Source organism: Oncorhynchus mykiss, chromosome 16, assembly GCF_013265735.2.
Source record: "Oncorhynchus mykiss isolate Arlee chromosome 16, USDA_OmykA_1.1, whole genome shotgun sequence".
Lineage (NCBI taxonomy): Eukaryota > Metazoa > Chordata > Actinopteri > Salmoniformes > Salmonidae > Oncorhynchus > Oncorhynchus mykiss.
In genome coordinates, this window is record NC_048580.1 from 17,389,232 (window position 1) to 17,415,824 (window position 26,593).

At 42.5% G+C, this 26,593-nt stretch overlaps 4 protein-coding genes across 9 annotated transcripts; 3 read left to right on the forward strand and 1 right to left on the reverse strand.

Annotated features, from left to right (window-relative positions):
• Window positions 1–143: 143 nt before the first annotated feature.
• Window positions 144–5,034, reverse strand: LOC110491477 (proteasome activator complex subunit 3). 2 transcript variants are annotated; one of them, XR_005036456.1, is made up of 11 exons: window positions 4,890–5,034; window positions 4,393–4,425; window positions 4,228–4,290; window positions 4,029–4,133; window positions 3,889–3,937; window positions 3,493–3,611; window positions 3,290–3,358; window positions 1,005–1,132; window positions 870–924; window positions 595–681; window positions 144–488 (listed from the first exon to the last, which is right to left on the reverse strand). XR_005036456.1 is itself a non-coding variant. In XM_036946364.1 (10 exons), exons 1-10 carry the CDS (start codon window positions 4,447–4,449, stop codon window positions 408–410), a joined length of 753 nt encoding a protein of 250 aa, XP_036802259.1. In that variant the 5' UTR covers window positions 4,450–4,464; the 3' UTR covers window positions 144–407. The 2 variants fall into 2 exon arrangements, 1 of the variants encoding a protein (XP_036802259.1); XM_036946364.1 differs by lacking the exon at window positions 4,890–5,034 and having other exon boundaries at window positions 1,005–1,072; window positions 4,393–4,464.
• Window positions 5,035–5,106: 72 nt separating this feature from the next.
• LOC110491476 (next to BRCA1 gene 1 protein) lies at window positions 5,107–13,935 on the forward strand. 2 transcript variants are annotated; one of them, XM_021564952.2, is made up of 21 exons: window positions 5,107–5,504; window positions 5,734–5,796; window positions 6,000–6,018; window positions 6,204–6,226; window positions 6,347–6,535; window positions 6,644–6,721; window positions 6,847–7,094; window positions 7,265–7,384; window positions 7,529–7,798; window positions 8,105–8,264; window positions 8,483–8,731; window positions 8,983–9,117; window positions 9,245–9,320; window positions 9,460–9,570; window positions 9,826–9,993; window positions 10,195–10,359; window positions 10,534–11,089; window positions 11,347–11,432; window positions 11,752–11,833; window positions 12,213–12,312; window positions 12,565–13,935. In XM_021564952.2, exons 1-21 carry the CDS (start codon window positions 5,403–5,405, stop codon window positions 12,742–12,744), a joined length of 3,180 nt encoding a protein of 1,059 aa, XP_021420627.2. In that variant the 5' UTR covers window positions 5,107–5,402; the 3' UTR covers window positions 12,745–13,935. The 2 variants fall into 2 exon arrangements, with proteins under 2 accessions (XP_021420627.2, XP_021420628.2); XM_021564953.2 differs by having other exon boundaries at window positions 8,986–9,117.
• Window positions 13,936–15,913: 1,978 nt separating this feature from the next.
• LOC110491478 (transmembrane protein 106B) lies at window positions 15,914–20,625 on the forward strand. Of its 4 annotated transcripts, none has more exons than XM_021564957.2 (8): window positions 15,914–16,102; window positions 16,896–17,099; window positions 17,357–17,417; window positions 17,576–17,729; window positions 17,844–17,984; window positions 18,319–18,362; window positions 18,675–18,728; window positions 20,210–20,625. In XM_021564957.2, the coding sequence occupies exons 2-8, from the start codon at window positions 16,916–16,918 to the stop codon at window positions 20,334–20,336; spliced, it is 765 nt and encodes a 254-aa protein (XP_021420632.1). In that variant the 5' UTR covers window positions 15,914–16,102; window positions 16,896–16,915; the 3' UTR covers window positions 20,337–20,625. The 4 variants fall into 4 exon arrangements, with proteins under 4 accessions (XP_021420632.1, XP_021420633.1, XP_036802260.1 ...); XM_021564958.2 differs by having other exon boundaries at window positions 16,893–17,099; window positions 20,210–20,620; XM_036946365.1 differs by lacking the exon at window positions 15,914–16,102 and adding an exon at window positions 16,598–16,770 and having other exon boundaries at window positions 16,893–17,099; window positions 20,210–20,620.
• Window positions 20,626–23,067: 2,442 nt separating this feature from the next.
• On the forward strand, window positions 23,068–26,154 carry LOC110491479 (ADP-ribosylation factor-like protein 4D). Its single transcript, XM_021564961.2, has 2 exons — window positions 23,068–23,229; window positions 24,189–26,154. The coding sequence occupies exon 2, from the start codon at window positions 24,315–24,317 to the stop codon at window positions 24,918–24,920; it is 606 nt and encodes a 201-aa protein (XP_021420636.2). The 5' UTR covers window positions 23,068–23,229; window positions 24,189–24,314; the 3' UTR covers window positions 24,921–26,154.
• Window positions 26,155–26,593: the final 439 nt, after the last annotated feature.

Consider the following 26,593-nt stretch of genomic DNA (forward strand, 5'->3'; position numbering starts at 1 on the left):
AAAACCCAGCCGCTAAAAAGCACTTCTGCAGTGACCTACATAGGACGGTCTCCCATCGCGCCATAGAACATTCAATAAAGCAGTAGACAAAACAGTAAAAGTGGTCTTGGACCATTTCAAAAGTTTCAGAAAAGACAGCGAGATGCATGGACAAAATGGTTTTAATTGAATAAAAAATACATAGCGTTCTTTTCCCAGAGCCATTGCTCACGGTTCGTCGAGAGACCTCATAACATACTCTTTGAAGGATTTTAAAACAATGACCATATTTTACCAATCAAACGAAAAGATACCGGGACCATGGTTTCCTGGATTGTACTGATCTGGTAGTGATGGTCTAGCTCTAGTCCTTCCGCTACTTTGACAGCTGGCAGAAGAAGGGAACGGGAGGGGTGGCTGGGTCAGTCTCAGTACAATGCTTCAGCATTGCTGCTCCTAGGCTTCTTGATCTTGTCAATGTTCTTCAAGATCATGTCGTGTAGCGTTACCTGTAGCAGAGCAGATTCAGGATTAAAAAACGCAATGTGTTATCTTGTGGGTAGAAATGGATGGTGAGGAAAACTATTCCTGTGCATAACAGGATATTTCACTCACGTATTGATTTCTCAGCTCTGAAACTATGACCTTGAGGCTGATGTATTTCTTCTCATCAATCTCAGTCACTGTGCGCCGGTAGTCCTCCTGTTTAGAGAAAGAAAGAGACTTAAGGTAAATAGTAATGTAGGTGCATGTAAATAATGCATACTAGGGTTGGACAATATCCACATTTGCATAATGCTGCTTTACCCTCAGTAAATGCACAGTGTAGTGACAGGTTTCTGTCTGGAAGAAGCTTGCCAACCAGACCTGCAGTTAGCAATCACACTTACCACATGTGGGTATTTTGCTATTTTGGACACTAGCTTTGCTCTTGTGATGTAGTATCTATGGGCAGACAGGATACAAGATGGTTACATAGCCTACCACAGTAAGACTAATTGTAAAGACCGGGTTGAGGTTAGTACCCAGATATCTGGTCGAGGTACGATGCTGCTTCCCCCTCCACTGTTCGGAGTTCAGCTACTGTCTCCTCCTGCAGACACCAAATCAGTGGTGGAGCCATGGTTCAATGTAGCATACACTTAGATGAGACCTTAGGTACAGACAACAATAAAAATGGTGCACCTTTTAATACATATAGACTCTAGTAGTCTAAATCCATTGCAGTTGTGCGTCCTGATTAGAGGTAGACCAATTAATCGGAATGAAGGATTAATTAGGGCCGATTTCAAGTTTTCATAACAATCGGTATTTTTGGACACCGATCATGGACGATTACATTGCACTCCATGAGGAGACTGCGTGGCAGGCTGACTACCTGTTATGCAAGTGCAGCAAGGAGCCAAGGTAGGGTGCTAGCTAGCATTAAACGTATGTTATAAAAACCAATCAAAAAAATCACTAGTTAACTACACATGTTTGATGATATTACTAGTTTATCTAGCTTGTCCTGCGTGCATATAATGGAAGCGGTGCCTGTTAATTTATCATTGAATCATAGCCTACTTCGTCAAACGGGTGATTTAACAAGCGCTTTCGCGGAAAAAAAAGCTATGTCGTTGCACCAATGTGTACCTAACCATAAACATCAACGCCTTTCTTAAAATCAATACACAAGTATATATTTTTAAACCTGCATATTTAGTTAATATTGCCTGCTAACATGAATTTCTTTTAACTAGAGAAATTGTGTCACTTCTCTTGCGTTCTGTGCAACAGAGTCAGGGTATATGCAGCAGTTTGGGCCGTTTGGCTCGTTGTGAACTGTGTGAAGACTATTTATTCCTAACAAAAACAGCCAACTTTGCCAAACGGGGGATGCTTTAACAAAAGTGCATTTGCGAAAAAAGCACAATGGTTGCACGAATGTACCTAACCATAATCATCAATACCTTTCTTAAAATCAATACACAGAAGTATATTTTATTAAACCTGCATATTTCGTTAAAAGAAATCCAGTTTAGCAGGCAATATTAAACTGGGGAAATTGTGTCACTTCTCTTGCGTTCATTGCACGCCGAGTCAGGGAAAATGCAACAGTTTGGGCCGCCTGGCTCGTTGCGAACTAATTTGCCAGAATTGTACGTAATTATGACATAAAATTTAAGGTTGTGCAATGTAATACGGTTCCGTATTTCACTGAAAGAATTAACGTTTTGTTTTCGAAATGATCGTTTCCGGATTTGACCATATTAATGACCTAAGGCTAGTATTTGTGTTTGTTATTATATTATAATTAAGTATATGATTTGATATTTGATAGAGCAGTCTGACTGAGCGGTGGTAGGCTGCAGCAGGCTCGTAAGCATTCATTCAAACAGCACTTTGTGCGTTTACCAGCAGCTCTTCGCTGTGCTTCAAGCATTGAGCTGTTTATGACTTCAAGCCTATCAACTCCCGAGCTAGTTAGCGGGGTGCGCGCTAATAGCGTTTCAATCGGTGACGTCACTCGCTCTGAGACCTTGAAGTAGTTGTTCCCCTTGCTCTGCAAGGGCTGCGGGTTTTGTGGAGCGATGGGTAACGATGCTTCGAGGGTAGCTGTTGTCGATGTGTTCCTGGTTCGAGCCCAGGTAGGGGCGAGGAGAGGGATGGAAGCTATACTGTTACACTGGCAAAACTAAAGTGCCTATAAGAACATCCAATAGTCAAAAGGTATATGAAATACAAATGGTATAGAGAGAAATAGTCCTATAATAACTACAACCTAAAACGTCTTACCTGGGAATATTGAAGACTCGTGTTAAAAGGAACCACCAGCTTTCATATGTTCTCATGTTTTGAGCAAGGAACTTAAACGTTAGCTTTTTTTACATGGCACATATTGCATTTTTACTTTCTTCTCCAACACTTTGTTTTTGCATTATTTAAACCAAATTGAACATGTTTGATTATTTATTTGAGGCTACATTTATTTTATTGATGTTTTATATTAAGTTAAACTAAAAGTGTTCATTCAGTATTTTTGTAATTGTCATTATTATACATTTTTAAAAATTAAAAAATGTAATAATTAAAAAAAACTAAATCGGCTGATTAATCGGTATCGGCTTTTTTTGGTCCTCCAATAATTGGTATCGGTATCGACGTTGAAAAATCATAATCGGTCGACCTCTAGTCCTGATGTACTATGCCGACTGCTCCTGCATATATTATTTTGTCAAATGTACTCTGTTAATAGTTCACTGAAGTGTGCTGCAACGTACTGGCCGCCTACTTATCTTCTTTAATACATATAAAGTAAACGTGGCACCTGAATTGAAACCCCAAAGTTGTTGCCATCTTCTATTCTTGGGATAAGCAACTGAACCCACATTTTTACCTGAAGAACAAGACAGACAAATTATCAGGGACTGCAGATAATGGGTAATATGTACTCACCTAAATGTATGGTATAGATTAAGGCAAAGCCTGTGGGATAGATTATGGAAGAGACTGTGGGAAAGCGCGATGTACCGTGTTACATTTCTCTATGAGTGTCCTGATCTCTGGCTTGACCTTCTCGATCAAGTCCACCAGCTTGGTGTTGCTCTTCATCATCCCACTAGGCATGATAAAGACCTTGGTGCCAGCCACTGTAGGACAGGAAGAGAAAATTGTTCCCGTGTGGCTCAGTTGGTAGAGCATGGCACTTACAACGCCAGGGTTGTTGGTTCAATTCCCACGGGGGACCAGTACAAGAAAGTATGCACTCGCTACTGTAATTCTCTCCGGATATGAGCGTCTGCTAAATGACTACAATGTAAGTGTAAGATGAACAAGAGAACATACCTCTTACCACTGTAGGCTTGACCAGAAGTAAACACCAGAAAATGAAGAAAACACTCAAAATATGCATGTAGTGTTACTCACCCTTGTCCTCCCCAGTACCATCTTCCATTTTCCTCTTTTTGGCATTATGCTGCGAAGAGGATATCAAGTTGCTTACATCTGTTACAATTACAGATTGCATTTGGTCATCACAGGGTGTTTAATTCCATTCCAAGTCTCACCGCTTCAAGTCCATCGTGGAGGTTTGTGAGTAGAATGGGGTCTGGCACTGTCAAGTTGATTTCTGAGTGTATCTCTTTAAGTTCACAGATGTTTAAAATGGGATCCTGCAAACGATGGCCCACAACACATACACTCTAAAAGGGAAATTGGAGGTCATTTGACTAATCACTTACATTGTGATTACATAAATAAGCTTACCTTGAGAAAATGGTCAAGTTCCAATAACTTATTTGGGAAAAAACTTGCAACTAGGTTCTCCGCCTGTGAAACAAGGAGTATAGTTGGAATATGACATTCAAAGCTATAATATCTAGATACTTTGTGCCCTCACTGAATACAGTAAACACCCGAAAGGAAACTCACCTCCCCAGTAATTCGTTGTCTGAAAACATCGACCTGTACAAAAACAACAACTGTCATATTACAGGAAAATAATTAAATATTCAATAACCAGCAGGCATGTTTGAATACAACATGTGATTGGGATTCGATTAAGATACTGTCTGCGAGACATTGCTAATCATCAGTCAACGTCAAATCAATATGCTATCGGTCCACGTCTAAAAATGGTGTTGAATTGAGTTACCGGGTTACCTTGACACCGTTAGTTATTAACTAGCTAGCTACCAATACTCTCCCCTTATGAAACATGCGGCACAAGCGATAACTATGTAAGTTATAGCTTTATGTAAGGAAGTGCACCTGTTAGACGGTTTCCCTGGTCCGTTATGCCAGGCACGGGAAGAAAGCAAGTTAGCTTCAGCACTTTGCCTCACTGACTAATAATTGCTAGCTAGCTAACATTACAAGCAACTTCTCCTAAAATGTCGAATGAATTGTGGACGTAAATTACGTTTTACCTTAAGATTAAGTTCATTGTCCACCTTGAGGAGTGAATTCTTCTTTAACCACAAATGGCAGAAATACGATTGTCCTCAATTTGGGACTAAACGTGTCAGCCACAATTGTTGTCTAAAAATGAGGTATTCAACATGAGACAACATGACATACGAACACGCATGCACAGTAATGGTGCTTTCAAGACAAATGGGAACAAGGAAAAAAAACAAAGTCAAATCGTGACGTCGGTGATCGATTTCTAGAAAGATACCCCCGTTCTCGACTTGGAATTCCGAGTTAGATGACCGTTCAAACACCTGTTCCCAGTCGTTTTTTCCGAGTTCCCGGTTATCGTGAACGTACTGAAGATATTTCCGAGTTCCCAGTTGTTTTGAACGCGGCATATTTATGCACTGAACGCGAAACCGTATTTTTCAGCTGGCGATGTAAACAAGAGGATTGGCGAATGCGAGAACTCGTTCTGTCCACTATAATCTTCAATGATTCTCCTTATTTAATCACAAAAAGCAGCCATGGGGCTACCTGTTACGATTAAAGTGAATTTCAGGGGGAATGTAAAGACATTTGTGGCTCCAGATTTGGATAAATCGGAATGGGAGTCGGTTGAAGCCTGGGCAAGTAGCTATCTAGCGCTGGCGCAGTTTAGCTAAAGACAAGTTAGCTGCATTCTTCGAGCCTAGCAGGCCTAGCCATGGCCTAGTTAACACAAACGTTGGACTATTTAGACATTTGTCTGCAAATTATCTCTTTAGCATCACATTTGAGTATTATTATTATATGTGATGTGATCCTGTTATGCTGATCCCGAATCATCATGCTATGTTCTTTGAATTGAATCTGCAGATAAAAGCATCGTTTGGCATAAGCCATTTCCAAGTTAAATATTTTGATGAGGACAATGAAGAGGTGAGTTTAAAAGTATTTTATTCTATTGTGTATTATTTCGAATGTAGGGCAAAGTCCTCACTCTGCTCGATCATTCACATGGTTCCAACATTTCTGATGTAACGTTACAGCAACAATATTATGGGACAAGGGATACATTAGCAGATTCAAAGTATGTTTTTTCAGAAGGCATTCTGTAACACTAATCACTCTCTTTGTTTCAGGTTTCCGTTAACAGTCAAGGTAAATTAAGTGATAATCTTAATATAGGTGGGAAATTTATCTCAGTTAAATCACAATGATATGCCATTACTTTTCTCCATCTTTAATGTGATGGTTATTCGTTTTTAGCTTTCCCGTTCATAATTGAGAGGTCACACCAACACAAACGTATTCTCTGATCTCTTTTGTTTGTCTATATTTTTCAGGGGAATATGAGGAGGCGGTGAAGGTATTCAAACTTACATGTTTTTTAAAAATGTATTTCAAAGGCAAAAAAAACTTTCTGTGAACTAGTTCTTCCAGGCAGTAAAATGCTATATTGAATTGCTGAACGTGCTATTTCCTCCAGAGTGCAGAGAAGCAGGGGAACCAGTTGCACATGAACATTTACAAGGCAAAGCAGGGTCAGGCTGGCGCTGGGCCGGTCAAGGCCCAGGATGTGAAGGAGCTGAAGGGTGACCTCCGGCCGGCCCCTCCGTACCCCTCCAGGGTCAAGACTGTGGACAAAGGCACACAGGTCACCCCTGAGCGAGATGTTGTAAGAGCACCACACACGGCTTTCAATGTTGTCTGAATGTAAGAGAAGTTATATCATTGTCAGGTTGGTATAGTTTTGCATGAGTGATACAATCAATTGATTTTATAGGTGGTTGTGAAGGACAACAAATTGACCAAGCCAGAGGATAAACCTCCCCCAGCTTGGTTCAGATCTTACATGGAAAAAGTAAGTCCATATTGAAATTAGATTCTTCATTGTTTCTTTATATATCAGAATAATAAACCCAAAAATCGACTTACATTTTTTTAAAATGTAGAACCAGTTTTAACGGGATCCCTCTCTCCTGTCAGTTCAAGGATGAGGTGGTAAAGGAGGTAGTGGAGAAAATGTGTAACGACTTCTCTGGCCAGTGCTGCACCCACAAGGCTCCTGACCACGACGGGCCCCTCGAGGCCCTTGGAGCTGTAGGTGGAGTCAATGTCAAGGGGAAAAAGATCAGCTCCTCCTCCACGGGGCCCCCTGCCTACACTTCATTGGGCTATACTCCTGACTGCAGCAAATGCAAGAGACCAGCCTCTGATGGAGCGTATCAGTGCAGGTAGACCCATCACAACAATAATTTAGCAATATTATTACGTTATTAATAATCTCATGAGTTTAAATAAAATAAAAGGTTTATTTAGCTGATTTCTCATGAAATGTCACTTTCAATTAGTAATATAAATAGCATTGTTCTTGCCTTCTTTTTGGTGTCCTGTTTTTCTCCAGTGTGTGTCCATCCTGCATCTTATGTGAGCTGTGTCGACACAGCCATGACCCCAGCCACAACCTGGTGAGAACTAAGACGCCCCTCTCCATCACTGAGCACGGCATGTCAGGAGAATTAAGGTTAGTCTGCTGGATGTAGAAGCCTGCCCTTACTGTGATGTTGTCTGTGTTACTTTTATTGTTAGGAGAGGAGATGTTCAGCTTTCACACCTTCCACTGTATTTTTTTATTTATTTTTTACTTCTGTATTTTGTTTGTACTCAGGTTCCCAAGGCGAGGAGACAGGACGGTGCGCAAGGCTGAGCGTCAGCGCCTCAAAGCTGAGAGTAGGCAGCTCAAGGCCGAGGTGAAGGAGATCAAGAAGAAGCTGAGGCTGGAAAAGAGGGGCCTGCAATGGAGTGGCCCTGGCACTACCTTTGCCAGATCCAATATGGCCACCACCCAGGCTCCAGCCCTGGCCCCTGATCCTGCTGCTACCCAGGCCCCAGAACCATCCCCAGGTCCTGCCCCAGACCCCCAGGCCTCCAGTCCAGAGTAAGCGCCACCCTGGGAGGGCGTCAGAGTGCTGGGTGTCTCTAGGCCCAGCATGGAGAAAAAAATCAAATATTTTCTCAAGAAATAGGCCATCTTTGTAATAGTTGTAATAGAGTTTATCGCTGGTGGATGATGGAACTACCCCACGTGTGAAACTGCTGCTGCTGCTTCATAGATTTCTAAACAATAAATAGCTTTGAGCTGCAAAAAGGATCCTGCTGCTTTTATGATTCATAGGGGAAAAAAGAGGGATGGGTCTGAAGCCGGGGCTGTTTTCAACAATGCTCTGTACACTTGAAACACTAGGGGTCCCGAGGTCTCCCACACCACCTTGGTGCCCACTATGGCTGCCTTGTTTCTGGATGAAAATCTGCCTGATGGGACCTTCCTAGAGCCCGGCACCAAGTTCATCAAGTACTGGAAGATGAGGAACTCTGGCACCATCAACTGGACCTCAGAGACCAAGGTACCCCCGCCAATAGGACCCATCTCAGTCCCTAACCTGCATACTAGAACTAACTACACCTAATTGTAACTATTAATTACATGTAATTAGTACTTACTGTCTGATTAACCCAACCAGTGCTACAGCCCTTTGAATTCAGTGTAGATTCCCTGTGTGAATACAGTGTTAAGTTTTCTGTTGAATTGTTTTTGTCTGGGTCCTTGTGTGTGTGTCCCTAGCTGAAGTGCATGTGGGGTAACCTGGCCCTGGCGTCGGAGGAAAAGCGTGAGATGGCCGTGCCCCTGCTGCAGCCGGGCCAGGTGGGCGTGGTCAGTGTGGCCTTCGTTGCCCCGGTGATGGAGGGCCCCTACACCTCCCACTGGCGCCTGGTGCACTGCGGAGAGCAGTTTGGCCCCCGCGTGTGGTGCAGCATCGTGGTGGCCCCCAGCACCAGCCGAAACACCAACTGTCCTCAGAGCAAATGCCTGGCAAGTCAACCAGCTCTGTCCCATTCACATTTCTTTAGCCAAGATACACACTAGTACAGGGCCAGATCTACTAAGCATATTTGACATCCGGTACAAAGCAATAATATTTTGAGATTGCAGACCCTGATACAGGGATGGATTTACTAAGCATCAGGTAAAAGTTACAGGAATAAAACATCAACATCCAGCCTATTTCCACCGCTATTAGTGTCATTATATCATGTGATTTACGTTCTCCCACTGTGCTTCAGAAGGACGAGCCCAGGCCTGTGGTTGTGGAGAAGGTGGAGGGATGGTCCAGCTCCAGGGACAATGGCCTGGCCATGTCTGTAGACTACTGCCACAGAGACTACTACTTACCCTCTGTAGACCTGCTCACTGCACAGGTGGGGAAAGACTAAGGTCACGGCATGTTGGCTTTGCCACAGTAGTATGATATCACCATACACCACGGGGAAACTTCCTGCTTTATTCAATGACTCAACAATATTTGTATTATTTGTGTTTTTTTAGGATCTGTTGTCCTTTGAATTGCTGGATATGAACATTGTACAAGAGTTGGAGAAAGTTCCAAACAACACTCCAGTTGGTAAGAAATGATATGATGCCACCACAACGCATGGAAAGATATATTTTTGTGGGTCTTTTTTCAGATATTCCCGAGAATTTCAAGACACAATGCTTGTGTGTTGATGACTGAGATGAGTTTGTTTTTGTTCCATTGGTAGATCTGACCCCCTGTATGTCCCCTCTGCCCCACGACGGCCCTCTACTGGAGAACCCAGGCCCTGCTCTGTTCCAAGACATCACTGAGACGAACAGGGTCAATAACCTGCTGGGTAAGACAGAGGGCAGAGGCCAATGTTGTGGTCTTTCACTTGACTCTTTTATCAAGTAAATAAGTGACAAGTCTATATCAAATTGTGAGTTTTGTTTATGATTAACAACTATGGATTTAAGAATATAAATATGCTATGACAGGCTCTAAGGCAGGTGTCAGCTTGAGTAAAAGAAGTTGAGAAAAAAGTATTTGATCAGTGTTGACCACATATCATACACAGCCCTAACCTTTGTATTGTGTGTGTCGTGGTCAGGTGTGAAGAGGGAGAACTTGGACCCCCTTGGCCACGAGGATGGGGATGAGGGGGACATCAGCGGGTCCCAGTTTGTGTGTGAGACGGTGATCCGCTCTCTCGCCCTGGAGGAGGCTCCCGACCACAAGCCCCCGCGCAGACATCAACCCAGCTACTGCAAGCCCAAAGGTGAGGCGGCCATCTGGTTTGGTTGAATTTCCCAGCAAAATGGGAAAGCATGACTAAGTGACCATGATATGAGACTCAGTTGAACGATAAAGTATGGCTGTTCTGTCCACTCACTAGCTGTGAGTCTTGTTATCTGACTGTGTAAATGGTGCAAGTTAAAAACTAAAGTAACTCCAGTTGTTGTTTTTTTAATGTTTGAAGCTCTCCCAGCTGTAGCCCCGGGACCTGTCTTTGACTATGAGAGGAAAGTACTTGACACTGCAGTAAGAGTGGCAGGACCAGATGTGCTGATGGGGGTTATGAGAGGTCAAGGTTCACCTCCAGGCCTTCCCCAGATCACACTGTCAGAGGAGGAGACCGTCACAGGTAAGAAACAACTCTCAATACAGTCGGTCTGCTTTTGTTTACACTCAAGTAACTAGTGGTAACTCTCAAGTCAAAATGCACCAATTACACATTGGCAATTGTAAATGATCACGAGACATAATCTGAATTTGTTTTGGTTAATCCATATTTTCTTCCTCATTGCATTGTCCTCAGAGGTGCTTCTGGCCCCAGAGGTTGAAAATGTGTACATGGAGCTGCATGCACTGAAGGAGGAGGACAAGGAAGACAAAAAAGCCAGAAATGATGTGAACGAGGAGGAGGAGGAGGATGAAGAAGATGAAAAGAATGTGAACTACGATGAGATGGAAGAAGACGAGACAGCAGACTGGGACGAGGTGAGCAGCCAGATATCCACCTTGTCCTCGTCCTCCTGCGAGGACTACGTCATCGTCATGCCCGACTGCTTCGACACCAGTCGGCCGCTGGGCGAGTCCATGTACAGCTCCGCCCTCTCTGAGCCTGTCACTACTGCAGCCGCGGAGCAGGAGGAGGATTCGGACTCGGAGCGTGAGGAACTGGACAGGGCCACCCCAGAGGGGGAGAGGCAAGAAGGGTCCGGGGCTGCAGCCTTAGTCACGGAGGCTCCAATCCACAGCAGTGTCAACCAGATGCTGTGTGCCTCCCAGACACTGGACGCCGTGCCCCTCACCCCTGAGGTGGTGCCCCCGCCCATCCCTCTCCTGTCCCCACAGGCCCTGTACACACACAGGTGAGAGGGCTCTCTGACGCAACAGTAGTCTATTAGCTTAGATATTACAGGGCTCAACACACACACAGGTGAACAGGGGACCATGATATTACAACAGATTATATGTTACTGTTCTATCACATGTTTGCAATGTGTTTTTATTTTGAAGTGTGCAAATTGTTCAGTATCTAGTAGGTCTATTGGAATTAAACTATACTGTTGTCCACTCTCCCTTCTCTTCGATTAGTATATTAGGATGTTTTTGTTCTGTTTCCCAGGTCTGAAGCGGTCCATGTTGCAGAGCCAACGAGTCAACACGCTTCTGGACCAGTAGAACCATGCGAACCAGCGGTCCGTTTAAATGGTGAGTGTTAGACATGGCGGGCCGGGAAGTGCCTGCAAAATACAGCCGTTTCCTTGCATGAAGCAGACACACAATGTTTTGGAAGCTCTGATCACACGAAGGACTCATTTGACATGCATGCTTTTTAGCTGGTCTTGTGGACCACTACTGTCTGTGGCCACTGGCCAGAAAGGAAACATCTGTCTCTCTTTGGAGAAAGGGGAACTAGATGTTATTTCAAGGCTTCTTACTTCAGCAAAACATCTGACTGTGTTAATGTATAGCTCTCTCATCCAGTATGTCCTCCCCCCCCCCCCCCCCCCCCCAATCTATATTTCAGTATCTAGTCAAACCAGACTGGCAGGCTCCGACAGTGTCTTGGAGACGTACAACTCCAGACCCCGCAGCTACCCCCACCGAAGGTGAAATACTTTCCTACACAATATTAAGCCTAGTTTAGTTTTAGAAATGATCTGCACATCTATTGCCATAAAAAAAATATATATAAAAAAAATGTTCCTCATTTGTGCTAGATGGGATGCTTGGTTTTCTACCAACAAATTAGTATTTGAATGCAAAGTTTTAAAATCTACTGGTCGTTCATTGGTAATAGGCCCTACAGTATGATACAACACTACATTTTAAAACCGCTTTAAATAGAAGATATTTAAAGACCTTTTGAGTGATCTCGTCGGTGATATAACAACTCTTGTTGATACACATTTTGTGAAAGCTAACTGGCCCTGGAACAGATAGTTCCCTTTAAGTATAGTGGCTGACCACATTCTTCCTCTTCTATAGGGGCCAAGGCGGTATGACAGAGGGACTTGTCAAGGGGGCTTTGTCAGTGGCAGCGTCTGCCTACAAGGCTCTCTTCACTGGACAGAGCTGCTCCACAAAGGTATGTCCCACATACAGCACAGTCAAACACCTTGTCGCACACTGCCATGAGAAACTTGACTCAGCTGTGAATATGCTGTATGATAAATGGTTATAATATCATGAAGTGATTATTACATACAATTGTGAGTTATTTATCCGTTTTAAAGCGTCTTTACATTTTGGCATATCTTCTTGACTTCCTGTGCACTTTTAAAATGACAAACCAGAACTAACCTTTGACCTGGCTCCCCTATCCCCTTCACCCCTGCAGCGTGGTGTGGATCCGGCCAGCCAGGACGCCTCCATGATGGCTGTGCTGCTGGAGATGGGCTTCGGGGACCAGCGGCTCAATCAGCAGCTTCTGAGGAAGCACAAACATAACCTGCTGCACACCGTCAATGAGCTGGTCGCAAAGGCCGATTATGAATGGGGCGCCGCCACACGCTACTGATGGGCCAATAAGCCGGGCCTCTACGCAACCCCTGACCTCTGTGACACCCAATGAGAGAGAGGGGTTTTCATTATGCCACTGATGTCACTGACATGTTAGGTAATGGGCCCTACCTATTGCCACGTTCATATGCTACTTGGAACTAGGAAACTCTGAGATTTCCAACTTCCTGATTCGTTGAACGCGGCACGTGTATAACTACTACCAGTTAGTTAGCATGTCGGAAATATCAGATTCCTAGTTCCAACTAGCTGCTGAATGTGACATATTGACAGGGCTAGGGTAGGTTCTCTGTCCAAAGAGAATGGAGGGTGTTGGTATTGAATGTAACCAGAATTAAAAGTCCACTTTTATCCTTTGCGGATGGTATTGGGACTATTGTTATTTTGAAGGACTTACAGGGTTGATTCACAGGGGAATTCAATTACATAGGAATGCTAAAGAAGGCAGATGTCCGATTCCTTTTGATTTCTGTTAGATATAGTAGTGAATCGGTCTAAACAATGCAATCTTGTATGTATCAAAAGTACTGTTATTTTAATGTTACGCAACATTTGACCTGTGGATTGTGTTATGAACAGCCACTGCATATTAAGGAAATAAGCTGTTTATTTTTAAGAGGCGCCTGCATGTCAGGTTTAAGTATATATTAGTCATGTAGTTGTACCATAGGAGTCACAGCTATAAATGTTGCCTCTGCGTCCCACACATCCTCATGTTCAAACTTTCACCCTGTAAGAATCAACCTTGTTCATATATTTACATCCTACAACACTACGTATATCCAACCGTTAACATCTATAAGAGACATTCCTAAGTTTGTTCATGGAACGCAGTTTCTCATAGTTTTTATTGTATTTTTATGCATATCAGTAGTGACTGGTTCCTGTGTTACTATGGTGATTTTACATGAATGGTCACGTGAGTGCGTATGTTTTAATCACTGTATAATCCCGTTATGTTAGTTTTTGCTCTGTATTTTTTCATTTAAAGAAAAATTTGATTTGTAACTGGACACATTATGTTTGTGATTGTGATATTTGTTCAAATACTCACCCTTTAAAGGAGCATGCTTTGGAAGAAATGCTGAATATTTTTCCTGTGCTTGGTGAAGGGCTTTCCTTTCATTCAGCATGTAAGTAAGTACCATGCAATTGTCAGTTAGCCAATAAACAACTTGCACAATTCTCCTTAAGTGGCTGAAATGTTGTATTTTCAACATGGCTGTTTGAATGGCAGGTCAGCATTTATTTTGTAATGAGTTGTTCTGGAGGTAATCTTCATTAACTTCACAATACCTTTAAGATACTTTAGGATGATTTGGACATGAACGAAAATGCTAATATAAACTCAGCAAAAAAAGAAACGTCCTCTCACTGTCAACTGTGTTTATTTCCTCAAACTTAATGTGTAAATATTTGTATGAACATAACAAGATTCAACAACTGAGACAAACTGTTCCACAGACATGTGACTAACAGAAATGGAATAATGTGTCCCTGAACAAAGGGGGGGTCCAAATCAAAACAGTCAGTATCTGGTGTGGCCACCAGCTGCATTAAGTATTGCAGTGCATCTCCTCATGGACTGCACCAGATTTGCCAGTTCTTGCTGTGAGATGTTACCCCAATCTTCCACAAAGGCACCACCTGCTTGTTCCTGGACATTTCTGGGGGGAATGGCCCAAGCCCTCGCCCTTCCCATCCAACAGGTCCCAATGGGATTGAGATCCGGGCTCTTCGCTGGCCATGGCAGAACACTGACATGCCTGTCTTGCAGGAAATCATGCACAGAACGAGCAGTATGGCTGGTGGCATTGACATGCTGGAGGGACATGTCAGGATGAGCTTGCATGAAGGGTAACACATGAGGGAGGAGGATGTCTTCCCTGTAACGCACAGCGTTGAGATTGCCTGTAATGACAACAAGCTCAGTACGATGATAATGTGACCCACCGCCCCAGACCATGACGGACCCTCCACCTCCAAATCGGTCCCGCTCCAGAGTACAGGCCTCGGTGTAACGCTCATTCCTTTGACGATAAACGCATATCCGACCATCACCCCTGCTGAGACAAAACTGCGACTCGTCAGTGAAGAGCACTTTTTGCCAGTCCTGTCTGGTCCAGCGACAGTGGGTTTGTGCCAGTAGGCGACGATGTTGCCTACTGGCAACCTAGTGAGGACCTGCCTTACAACAGGCCTACAAGCCCTCAGTCCAGCCTCTCTCAGCCTATTGCGGAAAGTCTAAGTACTGATGCAGGGATTGTGCGTTCCTGGTGTAACTCGGGCAGTTGTTGTTGCCATCCTGTACCTGTCCCGCAGGTGTGATGTTCGGGTGTACCGATCCTGTGCAGTTGTTGTTACACGTGGTCTGCCACTGCGAGGATGCTCAGCTGTCTGTCCTGTCTCCCTGTAGCTCTGTTTTAGGCTTCTCACAGTACGGACATTGCAATTTATTGCCCTGGCCACATCTGCAGTCCTCATGCCTCCTTGCAGCATGCCTAAGGCACGTTCACGCAGATTGGCAGGGACTCTGGGCATCTTTCTTTTGGTGTTTTTCAGAGTCAGTAGAAAGGCATCTTTAGTGTCCTAAGTTTTCATAACTGTGACCTTATTTGCCCACTGTCTGTAAGCTGTTAGTGTCTTAACGACCGTTCCACAGGTTCATGTTCATTAATTGTTTATGGGTCATCGAACAAGCATGGGAAACAGTGTTTAAACCCTTTACAATGAATATATGTGATTGATTTTTACAAATGATCTTTGAAAGACAGGATCCTGAAAAAGGGACATTTCTTTTTTTGCTGAGTTTAGGTACAATTGACTTGGATTTGTGCCACAAATGCTTAAAAGTTAGCATTTGAAACAGTGGCCTGGTAAACAAAACCAAAGCATGGATTGCTGTCATTCCTTGTCCCTAGACTGCTTACAGGGTAAGGAAACCAACATGTAATTTGGGTGGACTATCCCTTTAAATTCTGCCCGTTGGTTGCACGGAAAAAAAGAGTTATGTTCACTCAGTATCTTTAGAAATTGAACATAAGCCTACCGACTGCCATGTATTGCTTTGCTTTGCCCACGTCATAATCAGAATCAAGATCTAGGTACATATAATAAGAGTTGTTGTGGGTAATGCCAGTAATTTACCACCAAGTGGCAGCATACATCATTCAGACACGACGTCTGCCTTTCAAATGCTTCAAGTAGGAAGTGAATTCGTCACTTCGCCAGACAAACTATGTTGGAGAAAATTAAATATTCGTTAATCGTTGACTGGTATAAAACATGTTTGGCTGTGAGTACTTACCATATAACAATTAGCAGCACTGAAAATCTGACGGACATCAGGTTATAAGGTAAGTGCGCAGAAGCATATCAACTTTCCACACAGTCAGCTGAACTAATGCTTTGTCATTTCCCTTAAATTCATCATTTAATAATGTCAATGTTTTCAATGCTTAACTAATTGATAGGCCATCTAATGTGTATGTCATTGTCTAATTCGGGTAGCCCATTTTAATTAGAGTTATATTATATATTTTCAAAATTATGAAGATTTGTCATTTGAAACAACATTTATGTAAGGAATGTAAAGTATGGATGAGAGATACAATGCGTAAATGCTGTTATCAAGTGGCATTACTGGTTTGTACTCCAAATCTATATAAAGGAGAAAGTGTTACATTCAATTACAATGGCCTACACCCTTAGCGATATTGTGGCAAAAAAGCTCATTCATCTAAACATCTCATCTAACAGAACGTATTAAAAATAAGGTATCGCGTTATCTAATCTAGCAGCAGGCAATCATAGACGTGCAATCAGTCCGAGATAAGAGACAGTGATGCTACGGTCTTGTCTTTAGAGCAATGTTGAGGACTTTAGCCTCCTCCTATGTCTTTCTCCTCGTGTGTATCAAATGCAGGGACATTATTTTATAGAGGCCGGTTGAAGGTTTATAGTGTTGCACTATAAAGAGCAAATCAATATTCTTTCAGGTTTCACAAAGAGGTCCAACACCAAGGTGCTTTATAGAAAGAGCAATATAGCTTTAGACAATATCAGTCCTACTTGTTCATGTGAGAGAATGCATGGCTGATGCCCCCTTTTTAACAGCAGACGGGGTTGTGTTTCCTTTTCTCCCAGCAGATAGGACGGTGTTTCAGACCATGGTCACTGTCGGACACCCCAGTGCCTCCAAGGAGGGCACAGAGGCCATCGTGCCTCAGGAACAAGATCCAGAGAAGAGAAGATTTCGGTCCCACTCCCAACTATACGGAGCCATCGGGGACAGCATAGGCAATGTAGGAGATAACTGCCCGACTTGTCGGGGAATAGGGCGTATTCCAAGAAGTAGGTGGCCCACTTCTGCCAGACTGACTACTTAGTTGTTCCTGTGATTAACTTACATTTCAATAATGGGGCTATTTCCATGTTGGTATTCTAAGACTTGCTGATGGGATTCGGGAAGTGTCTTCCTTAAACTATTGATAACCCACACTTGATTTAAGAGAAGTGATGTTGTGTGTTGTGTGCAGGAAGGCTGACATACCAATAGAGCCATATCTCTAACTGTGAAATAGTAACCCTTCTTACTGTTCTCTGTATAGAACATGATCAGCTAGTGGCAGTCATCTCATGTTCAGACAAAAGACTGAGGCCCAGCCGCACGTAAGTGTGTGTGTGTCTGTTTTTGTGCATCTGATTGTGTGTTTGAGTGACTGTGTGATGTGTTTTACCCATACGTGACACTGTATACAGTAAGATTCTTTGTGAATTTAATCAAAATATAATATTTTGCTTCATAGTTGTTAACTCAAATTTTCCAGGAAACTCTACGTGTGTATCTCGGTGGTGCTGTGTCTCCTGATCTGCTTTCTGATCCTCTTCTTCCTCTTCCCACGGAGTATCTCACTATCCCCTGTCACCGTCCAATCAGTACTGGTCTTCTTCACCCCAGACAAAGTTGAAATGCAAGTCACCGTAAGTATACATGCCACACTCCCGAAGACATCAAAGACAACAGGTGATCGATCGCTCATCGTTTGGCCTATTGCATGAGGTCAGTGTGATCAAACTGTGCGTTTCCTCTTCTAGAATGTTTTCAACTTCACCAATGACAATTTTGCGGAGATGGAAGTCTTGGACTTTGATATGCAAGTCCTGATCGATGAAACGGTGATGGGCAGAATCAAGATATCTAATATGACCTCGGTCAAATCACGTTCAGAGAAATTGGTGAGTTTGATACTGTTGTTTTAATATAAATCGTAATGGATCAAGTAGCCTAGCGGTTAAAAGCGTTGGGCCAGTAATTGAGAGGTTGCTGGTTTGAATCCCAAGCCGTCAAAGTGAAAAATCTGCCGATGTGCCCTAGAGTAAGGCACTTAACCCTATTTGCTCCTGTAAGTCGCTCTGGATAAGAGCGTCTACTAAATGACTAAAATGTAAAGTTACACAATTGTAGTACTGTCGTGCAAAGCATTTTTCTTTAAGGTCCTATATGAAACAATTTGACCTTTAATTCCCGATCTAATTGAGTTTTCCGGTCTCCTTTTTTATGTTCGTACAGTATACTGTTGTCATACCCATAAAAATTGAGGACCCAGGCCTGAAGTAAGCATGATGTTTATTATCACTTAAATGTTCAATATCATTACCATCACTACTTCTAAATTAGGATGGAAATATAGTATTATCTGTGTACATTATGGTACATTAACTACTCTTGGCTAGGACATACAGTGCATTCGGAAACTATTCAGACCCCTTACATTTTTTCACATTTTGTTACGTTACAAAGCTAAAAAACATGTTTTTAGAAATGTTTGCAAAAAATGTGGAAAAAGTCAAGGGGTCTGAATACTTTCCGAATGCATGCATATATATATAATGCTAATAAATGTCTTCGTAACTCTTCTGTTTCAGTAATTACTGCAAGTCAACCTCCATAAGGATTCACACCTTGTTCTTACTTTTGCAGTGGGTATCACACTTTTATTTTAAGATATGTTAATTAAAGGACCAACTATAAACACATCCGTCTCACTACATACACTTCAAGACACTTCAGCATCTGACTACTAGGCTGTAGCATGCCTAGCTTCAGTGCTCGTCTATAGTATGCCCCATTGACTTCCTATTTCAACATACACTATAGTGTAACGATCCTGGGTTTATAAGCACGGATATCGACTCTGCCGCTTGAGCATGCTTTTGGGCACAGTTGATAGCGCGCCGGACTTTGGGCTAGAAGGTTGAGGGTCCGAGACCTGCTCCCTGCCTGTTTCATTACAATATATACACAAGAATGTGGACACCCCTTCAAATTAGTGGATTCGGCTATTTCAGCCACACCCGTTACTGACAGGTGTATAAAATTGAGCACACAGCCGTGCGATCTCCATTGACAAACATTGGCAGTAGAATGGCTTTACTGAAGTGCTCAGTGACTTTCAACGTGGCACCGTCATAGGATGCCAGCATTCCAGTTAGTCAAATTTATGCCCTGCTAAGTGCTGTTATTGTGAAGTGAAAACATCTAGGAGCAACAACGGCTCAGCCTCAAAGTGGTATGCCACACAAGCTCACAGAACGGGACTGTCGAGTGCTGAAGCGCGTACCGGGTAAAAATGGTCTTTCCTCGGTTGCAACACTTACTACAAGTTCCAAACTGCCTCTGGAAGCAACGTCCGCACAATAACTGTTCGTCGGGAACTTCATGAAATGGGTTTCCGTGGCCGAGCAGCCGCACACATGGCTAAGATCACTATGCACAATGCCAAGCATCGGCTGGAGTGGTGTAAAGCTCGCCGCCATTGGACTCTGGAGCAGTGGAAACGTTCTCTGGAGTGATGAATCACGCTTCACCCTCTGACAGGCCGACGGATGCCAGGAGAAAGCAACCTGCCTGAATGCATAGTGCCAACTGTAAAGTTTGGTGGAGGAAGAATAATGGTCTGGGGCTGTTTTTCATGGTTCGGGCTAGGCCCATGGATGAAAAAAAACGTGGATGAATTCCCCTTTTCAAGACCCAACACTAATACTACGGGAGCCAAAATAGGAATGCTTTCAGCCTTTTCAAAACGTGGATGAATTCCCCTTTTCAAGACCCAACACTAATACTACGGGAGCCAAAATAGGAATGCTTTCAGCCTTTTCAAAACGTGGATGAATTCCCCTTTTCAAGCCACGTGTTCAAAATATGTCACTCATTTGTTTCATGTCCGCTTGGGATTAATCCGGCTGTAAAAACTAGTAACAGTGTTAACTATAGTCATTCCTTTTAGCTCATAAACCAACCCAATGTTCAGTCATTGCATTTGTTATTACCGAAAAAGGTAGTCGGGAATAACAAATGTTTGAACTTTGACCATTTTTCACATTTTGAAACAGGAGACTGGGCACTTGCAGTTGAAGATTTCAAAATGTCCGCCTTAATATTCCCTCTTTGTCTTTCACAGAATGACAATGAATGTGTCCTACCTGGCTCACTCAGAGCAGCTGTCCAAAGACACATTTGAGTACATTGACTGTGGAGCCAACACCACCATTCCCCACCCTATCGGGCAAATGATTTTTGAACGATGAAAGCCTGGCAACGAGGGATTCCCAAAGTGAAAATATGTATTATAAACAAGATAGACTCCTCAAAGGGAAATGTATACGTATTGTAGTAGACAATATTAATAATTATAGTATTGTCCTCTGCTCTGCCCACATTATTTGCTGTGCATAATTCTTCTAAAGTAGTTTTCTGAATGATTTTATGAACTGTGAAAGTACACGCTGGTTGTTTTAACATAATTGTAGGGATTTAGAACATATATATGAGATGTGTGATAATGATTCAGAATACAAATTAAATTCCACAAGACATGTTATGTGTACTTTAAAGTTTACTGCATTGATATTCAGTATGCAATTGGCTTGTAATTCCACTAACCTCCATTAACCTTACAGTATATAACAAGGTAAATAACATTTCCTAAGTGTTGCCATGATCTGACTGTGAGACGAATGGTGCAGTGAAGTGACAACTTTCCTGGACAGGGTGTGGACTCGGACTATTTGCACACTTGGAACTTTTGAGGGACATGGCTGAAATACCTAGCACCTTTACCGCTTTTTAAAGTATTTCTTTGAAGACACTGACATGGGGGGGGGGGGGGGGGTGCATGATGGTTACAGCTACAGACGTTGATGTACTGTAGGAGCGGTTATTGTTGCCATTGAGAGCCTCTAACAATAAGGTGGTGCTGTCACGCTGTCCCTAGCAACCACTGCTGTGAGTACTGGATGGACTGAAACACATCAAACAACAATCTTCATGAATCTGATGTCATCAATGCAGAGTTTCGGGTTTTTGTCCTTTTAGAAACAATCCCAATTTGAGGTTAAATCAAGTTTCTAGAATATTATTGCATTTCCCTGTCAATCGTCACAACATGATTAGTAACATAAATAGGCCATATTCTACTCTCAATTTCTTAGATTGAAACCATGAACGCTGCGCCCCTGGTAACTAGAGGTCCTATGGTAGTAGAATGGACATGTTTGGCTAAGGTTGTCCCCATAACTCAACAGTGTGTGATGCAAGAACGGAACTCACTATCTATGTCAATCTGGGCACTATCTATGTCAATCTGGGCACTGTAGCTGTCTTTGTTAGTGTGCACACGTGCAGTGCACAGTTTCACCTGCTATAAAGAGAAAAGCATATAGAGAGAGGGTTATAAAGAAGTTAGATTCAGTTAATTGCATAGACATGAATAACCTCTAGCAAGGGATGAGAAAACCTTAACCCAGCGGCACATCCAGCACAATGGGTAGGACTGGAGCAGAGCAGGTCACTTCACATCCAAGAGAGAAATCATCTCTTTTACACATTGCTAAGGCTCTGATTTAGTCTACCACTGGAATAACATTGTGACCTTGACTGAAATAGCTACGGTATCAACAATGTCCTACTGTCCTATATGTCTCCAACTTTAATGTCATCGCTAATTAAAGGAACAATGGCCCTCCCTGCCTTATGAGTGATAGTCACGCGGCGTTCTGCCTGCGCCGTGCTTCCCACGCTGTGAAGAAGGAGGACGTTTACAGTATTGGACCACATAGCGTAATCTGCGCATTGTAATTACCCTGATTGATGAGCACTCAAAAACCTGGGCTCGTTTGAGTGGTAAGGCGAATGTAACCGACTGTCAAAAGTCGGACACTACCCACTGGACACAGACCTCAATTCAACTCCACGTTGGTTCAAATGATGTAGAAGCTATGGGCAATGCCTACAGATAATTTGTTCCTTTAACATGGTGGGATCAGTTTGCGCCTGTAAAATTAATTATGTGAGAAATGGCGGAGGTAACCCATTTAACTTGTATTTTTTTATCCGTTACATTGACATTTTACTGCAAAAGTAATGTTTATGTGCGCTACGTCATCATGCACAGCCTTTTATCTGCAACAATTTGATGGAAACATCTCTGGTAGGAAAATGCACATACTGTTTTTATGCAGATTTTCGAATATTCACATAAACATCTGTCGCCAATTGAACGCAAACCTAGTTACTGATGTGGTTTTCCAACAGCAAGGCTCAGTGCAACATGGCAGAAGTGTTGCCAGTAACCACGTTTCCATCCACAGTTTTTATGGTAAAAATACTTAATGACCTTTGATCACATTAACTTTGTAAAGTTAATGCAGTCAACATGTAGGTAGGTGCAAGTCAGGCAATTTTTATCCTAGTAATGTAATACACTTTGAAAGGCCGTGAACTTCACAAAAGTGATCCACTCGAACTGATGCAATCCTTTGAAGAGGCATAAAAACTGCATGCACCGACTAGCTACATCTAATCACAGAATCGAGTTGAATATAATTGAATAACTGTTTGCGCAATAATACATAAGATCAATTCACAAACTGCATTGATTATGTTTATACTAAAACATAAATTGTAATTTATTACTTTCCTAAATAGACAAAAATGCACTTGCCAATGAGCTCTCCAGACAGCAACAACAGGACAACATCAACTGCCCTTACTGAAGACAGATCTGACTGTGCTTCTGGTTGTGGCATCATGACATGATAATGACAATGCGAGATTAAACAAAACTGTTTTGTTCAATGAATTCCATCCCATTCTTACCCAGTGTGTGGGTAGTGGTTATGTTTGACACAAGGTGGCGCCAAAGTCTGTCCATACCATAGAATTAGGAATTAGACACATTTATAGGATCTCTATGGTCCATACACTCAGCAGCGGAATATATTATTGAGTGACGTCACCTCTGGTTGTCTTTCTAGCAGTTGTGCGCGCTATTCCACTCCACTGGTTATTGCTCCACCAGTGCAGGGAGCAGACGGACAGATATGAGCGCGCAGAGATAAACTATATTTGGATGTATGAATATATGGATGTGGTCGCTGCGCTAGGATTATGCCATATTTGTACATTCAAGAGGTCTAGAAGGTAAATATATTTGACAATAGTTTTTATCAGGTTATTTATTATACGATTTTGTACAGATAGAGATAGGGCATCTTACTGCAATGCCGTCTGAGTTGTAATGCTATGCACATGGTTGGTGAGAGCGGTTTCATTCCAATAAAATGTCTCACTCATAGAAGGCAAATCTGCAGTTTTATCACATATTTCATTCCTCAGATTGGTGCCAGAATTACAGTCAGGCTATTTTCTTCAATCTGATGTTCTCACAATTAAAGAGTTGGGATGGAAGCCTATGGAGAAAATATGGGTTGTGTTTATTGAAGTTGTGTGTTTCTCTTTAGAAACCAAAGCCTCATAAAAACAATTGGATTATAATCGCAATCATATCCCAGCATTAACTGCATTCAGTGTGCAAATGCATAGATATTCCCTCATTCATATTAAACTTGTAAGCAATGTGCCCCAAGAGAGCCATTGGGATTTGACTGTATTATGAGGATTAGAATAGTAGCAAAAAATACAACTATAACAACCAGCCACCAATTAAATGTTGTCAGCCCTACCGCTCCTTACAATTTTAAACCAAAACCACAATTTATCTTGATCAATTCAGATTGAAATTGTGCTGTCTGGACATTTCCTATGACCAACAATAAAATTGACCTTGTCTTGGGCTATGGCTGTTATGGTTGTGGTTTTATTCCAACAAAGGATAACCAATTGGTGTCAATTGTTGCTTGGCTAGTTGCAATTCAATTGAATAACAATTGCATTAGTCATTGATCAGTCTCATTATTTGCAAACATATCAACTAACCATAGAAGCAATCATTAATGTGTTGTATTACAGTGTCTAATGACATTTCCTGTCTGTGTCATTGTTTATTATTGTGCAATCGCACATCAATTGTTGTGATACCTGTCAATCTCATTGTCTAGTCTTTAAATAGTAACTCATTTTTGTGTTTGTGTTTTGATAAGGTCCACAGTCCTGCGGCCATCCAGTCTGCCACCTTCACCTTTGAAGAGGGTGCCAATGCCAACCTATTAGAACGGATTAACCAGAATTTGCCACCTCACATAAAGAGGTGAGAACATCCCATTGCCATGGGGAACCAGCTGACCGAGATAGCCCCCAACACCCCTTTCCTGCAAAACTTCCAGTCCTTACACGTTGTGGTGATTGGCCTGGATGCGGCTGGCAAAACTTCTCTGCTCTACAGACTGAAACTCAAGGAGTTTGTCAAGACCATCCCGACCAAGGGCTTTAACACGGAGAAGATCAAGGTAGCGGTGGGCAGCTCGCGGGCCATCACCTTCCAGGTCTGGGACGTAGGGGGCCAGGAGAAGCTACGGCCCCTCTGGAAGTCGTACACGAGGCGGACCGATGGCATGGTGTTCGTGGTGGACTCCACCGAGACCGAACGTATGGAGGAGGCCAAGGTGGAGCTTCACAAGATCACCCGTACCTCGGAGAACCAAGGGGTGCCCGTCGTGGTGCTGGCCAACAAGCAGGACCTGGCCTCGGCTCTGTCTGTGAATGAGGTTGAGAAGGCCCTGGCTGTCCATGAACTGAATGCCTCCACACTGCACCATGTACAGAGCTGCAGCGCCGTGGATGGACAGGGCTTACAACCAGGCCTAGAGAAACTCTACGAGATGATCCTGATGAGGAAGAAGATGGTGAAACACAACAAACATAGAAAGAGATAAGCCTTTGGTTGTCCTGAGTTACAGGGATATTTATGTACTGACTATGTAACTCTTTGAGCAGAAGTCCCGCCCCTTTAAATAAAAAGGAGGGCTTTTTGGCCAACAAAGATGGCCCAGGGGACAGGAGAAATGGATTTGGCCTTTATGTGACATGCAGTATTGATACACTGTGTCTTTCATACCTTGTATTCGCCACACAGCTGCCATTTGGATGCAAGAAATATGTAATAGCCGCAACAGGATGCCTATGACATATTTTATCACACAAAGTTGGACTCACTTGTTTGCACCACAACACATTAGGAATATGATACTGAACTTTGAACTCTGTACTCTGGATTTACATGACACATTTACATGATATGAAGCTAAATGGTATAGATATCAAATGGGACACCAAGGCTATTACAGTATTATTATTATTATTATTAATTATTTTTTATTCCAAGTGCATTGCACTGTTTTCAGAAGTTGTAAACTGTTTGTAACACTGAATAATTAATAAATCAGCACACTGTGTTAAATGTATGTTGATATCTATTGAGACAATATCATAGTGTAAAGCTAACACAGCATGCATTATAATGGGGCTTGGGACTAAATGCATTTAGCTGTATGTTGTTAAATTAAAGGATGGCAAAAGGAAGCCATCTTCAAATCAAATTGTATTCGTCACATGCTTTGTAAACAACAGATGATGACTAACAGTGAAATGCTTACTTACAAGGCAGAGAGAAAGAAAATAAACAAATAATAGCAAAGTAATAATACGTGATAATGAAAGTAATAATAGATACACAATGAGTAACGATAACTTGGTTATCTACAAGGGGTACCAGTGCCGAGTTGATGTGCAGGGGTAGAAGGTATTTTAGGTAGATGTGCACATATAACAGTAGCAGCAGCGTATGTGATGAGTCAAAAAAAGTTAGTGCAAAAAGGCTCAATTCACATAGTCCAGGTAGCTATTTGGTTAACTATTTAACTACATACAGTACCAGTCAAAAGTTTGGAGAAAACCTACTCATTCAATGGTGTTTCTTTATTTGGACAATTTTATACAGAATAATAGTGAAGACATCAAACCTATGAAATAACACATATGGAATCATGTATTAACCAAAAACGTGTTGAACAAACAAGATATATTTTAGATATTAGATTCTTCAAAGTAGCCACCCATTGCCTTGATGACCAGCTTCACCTGGAATGCTTTTCCAACAGTCTTAAAGGAGTTCCCACATATGCTGAGCACTTGTTGGTTCTTTTCCTTCACTCTGCAGTCCAACTCATCCCAAACCATCTCAATTGGGTTGAGGTCGGGTGATTGTGGAGGACAGGTCAACTGATGCAGCCCTCCATCACTCTCCTATTGGTCAAATAGCCCTTACACACCCTGGAGGTGAGCTTTGGGTTATTGTCCTGTTGAAACACAATTGATAGTACCACTAAGCACAAACCAGATGGGATAGCATATCACTGCAGAATGCTGTTGTAGCCTTGCTGGTTCAGTGTGCCTTGAATTCTAAATAAATCACTGACAGTGTCACCAGCAAAGAGCCCCCACACCATCACACCTCCTCCCCCATGCTTCACGTTGGAACCACACATGCGGAGAACATCTGTTCACCTACACTGTCTCACAAAGACTCGGCGGTTGGAACCAAAAATCT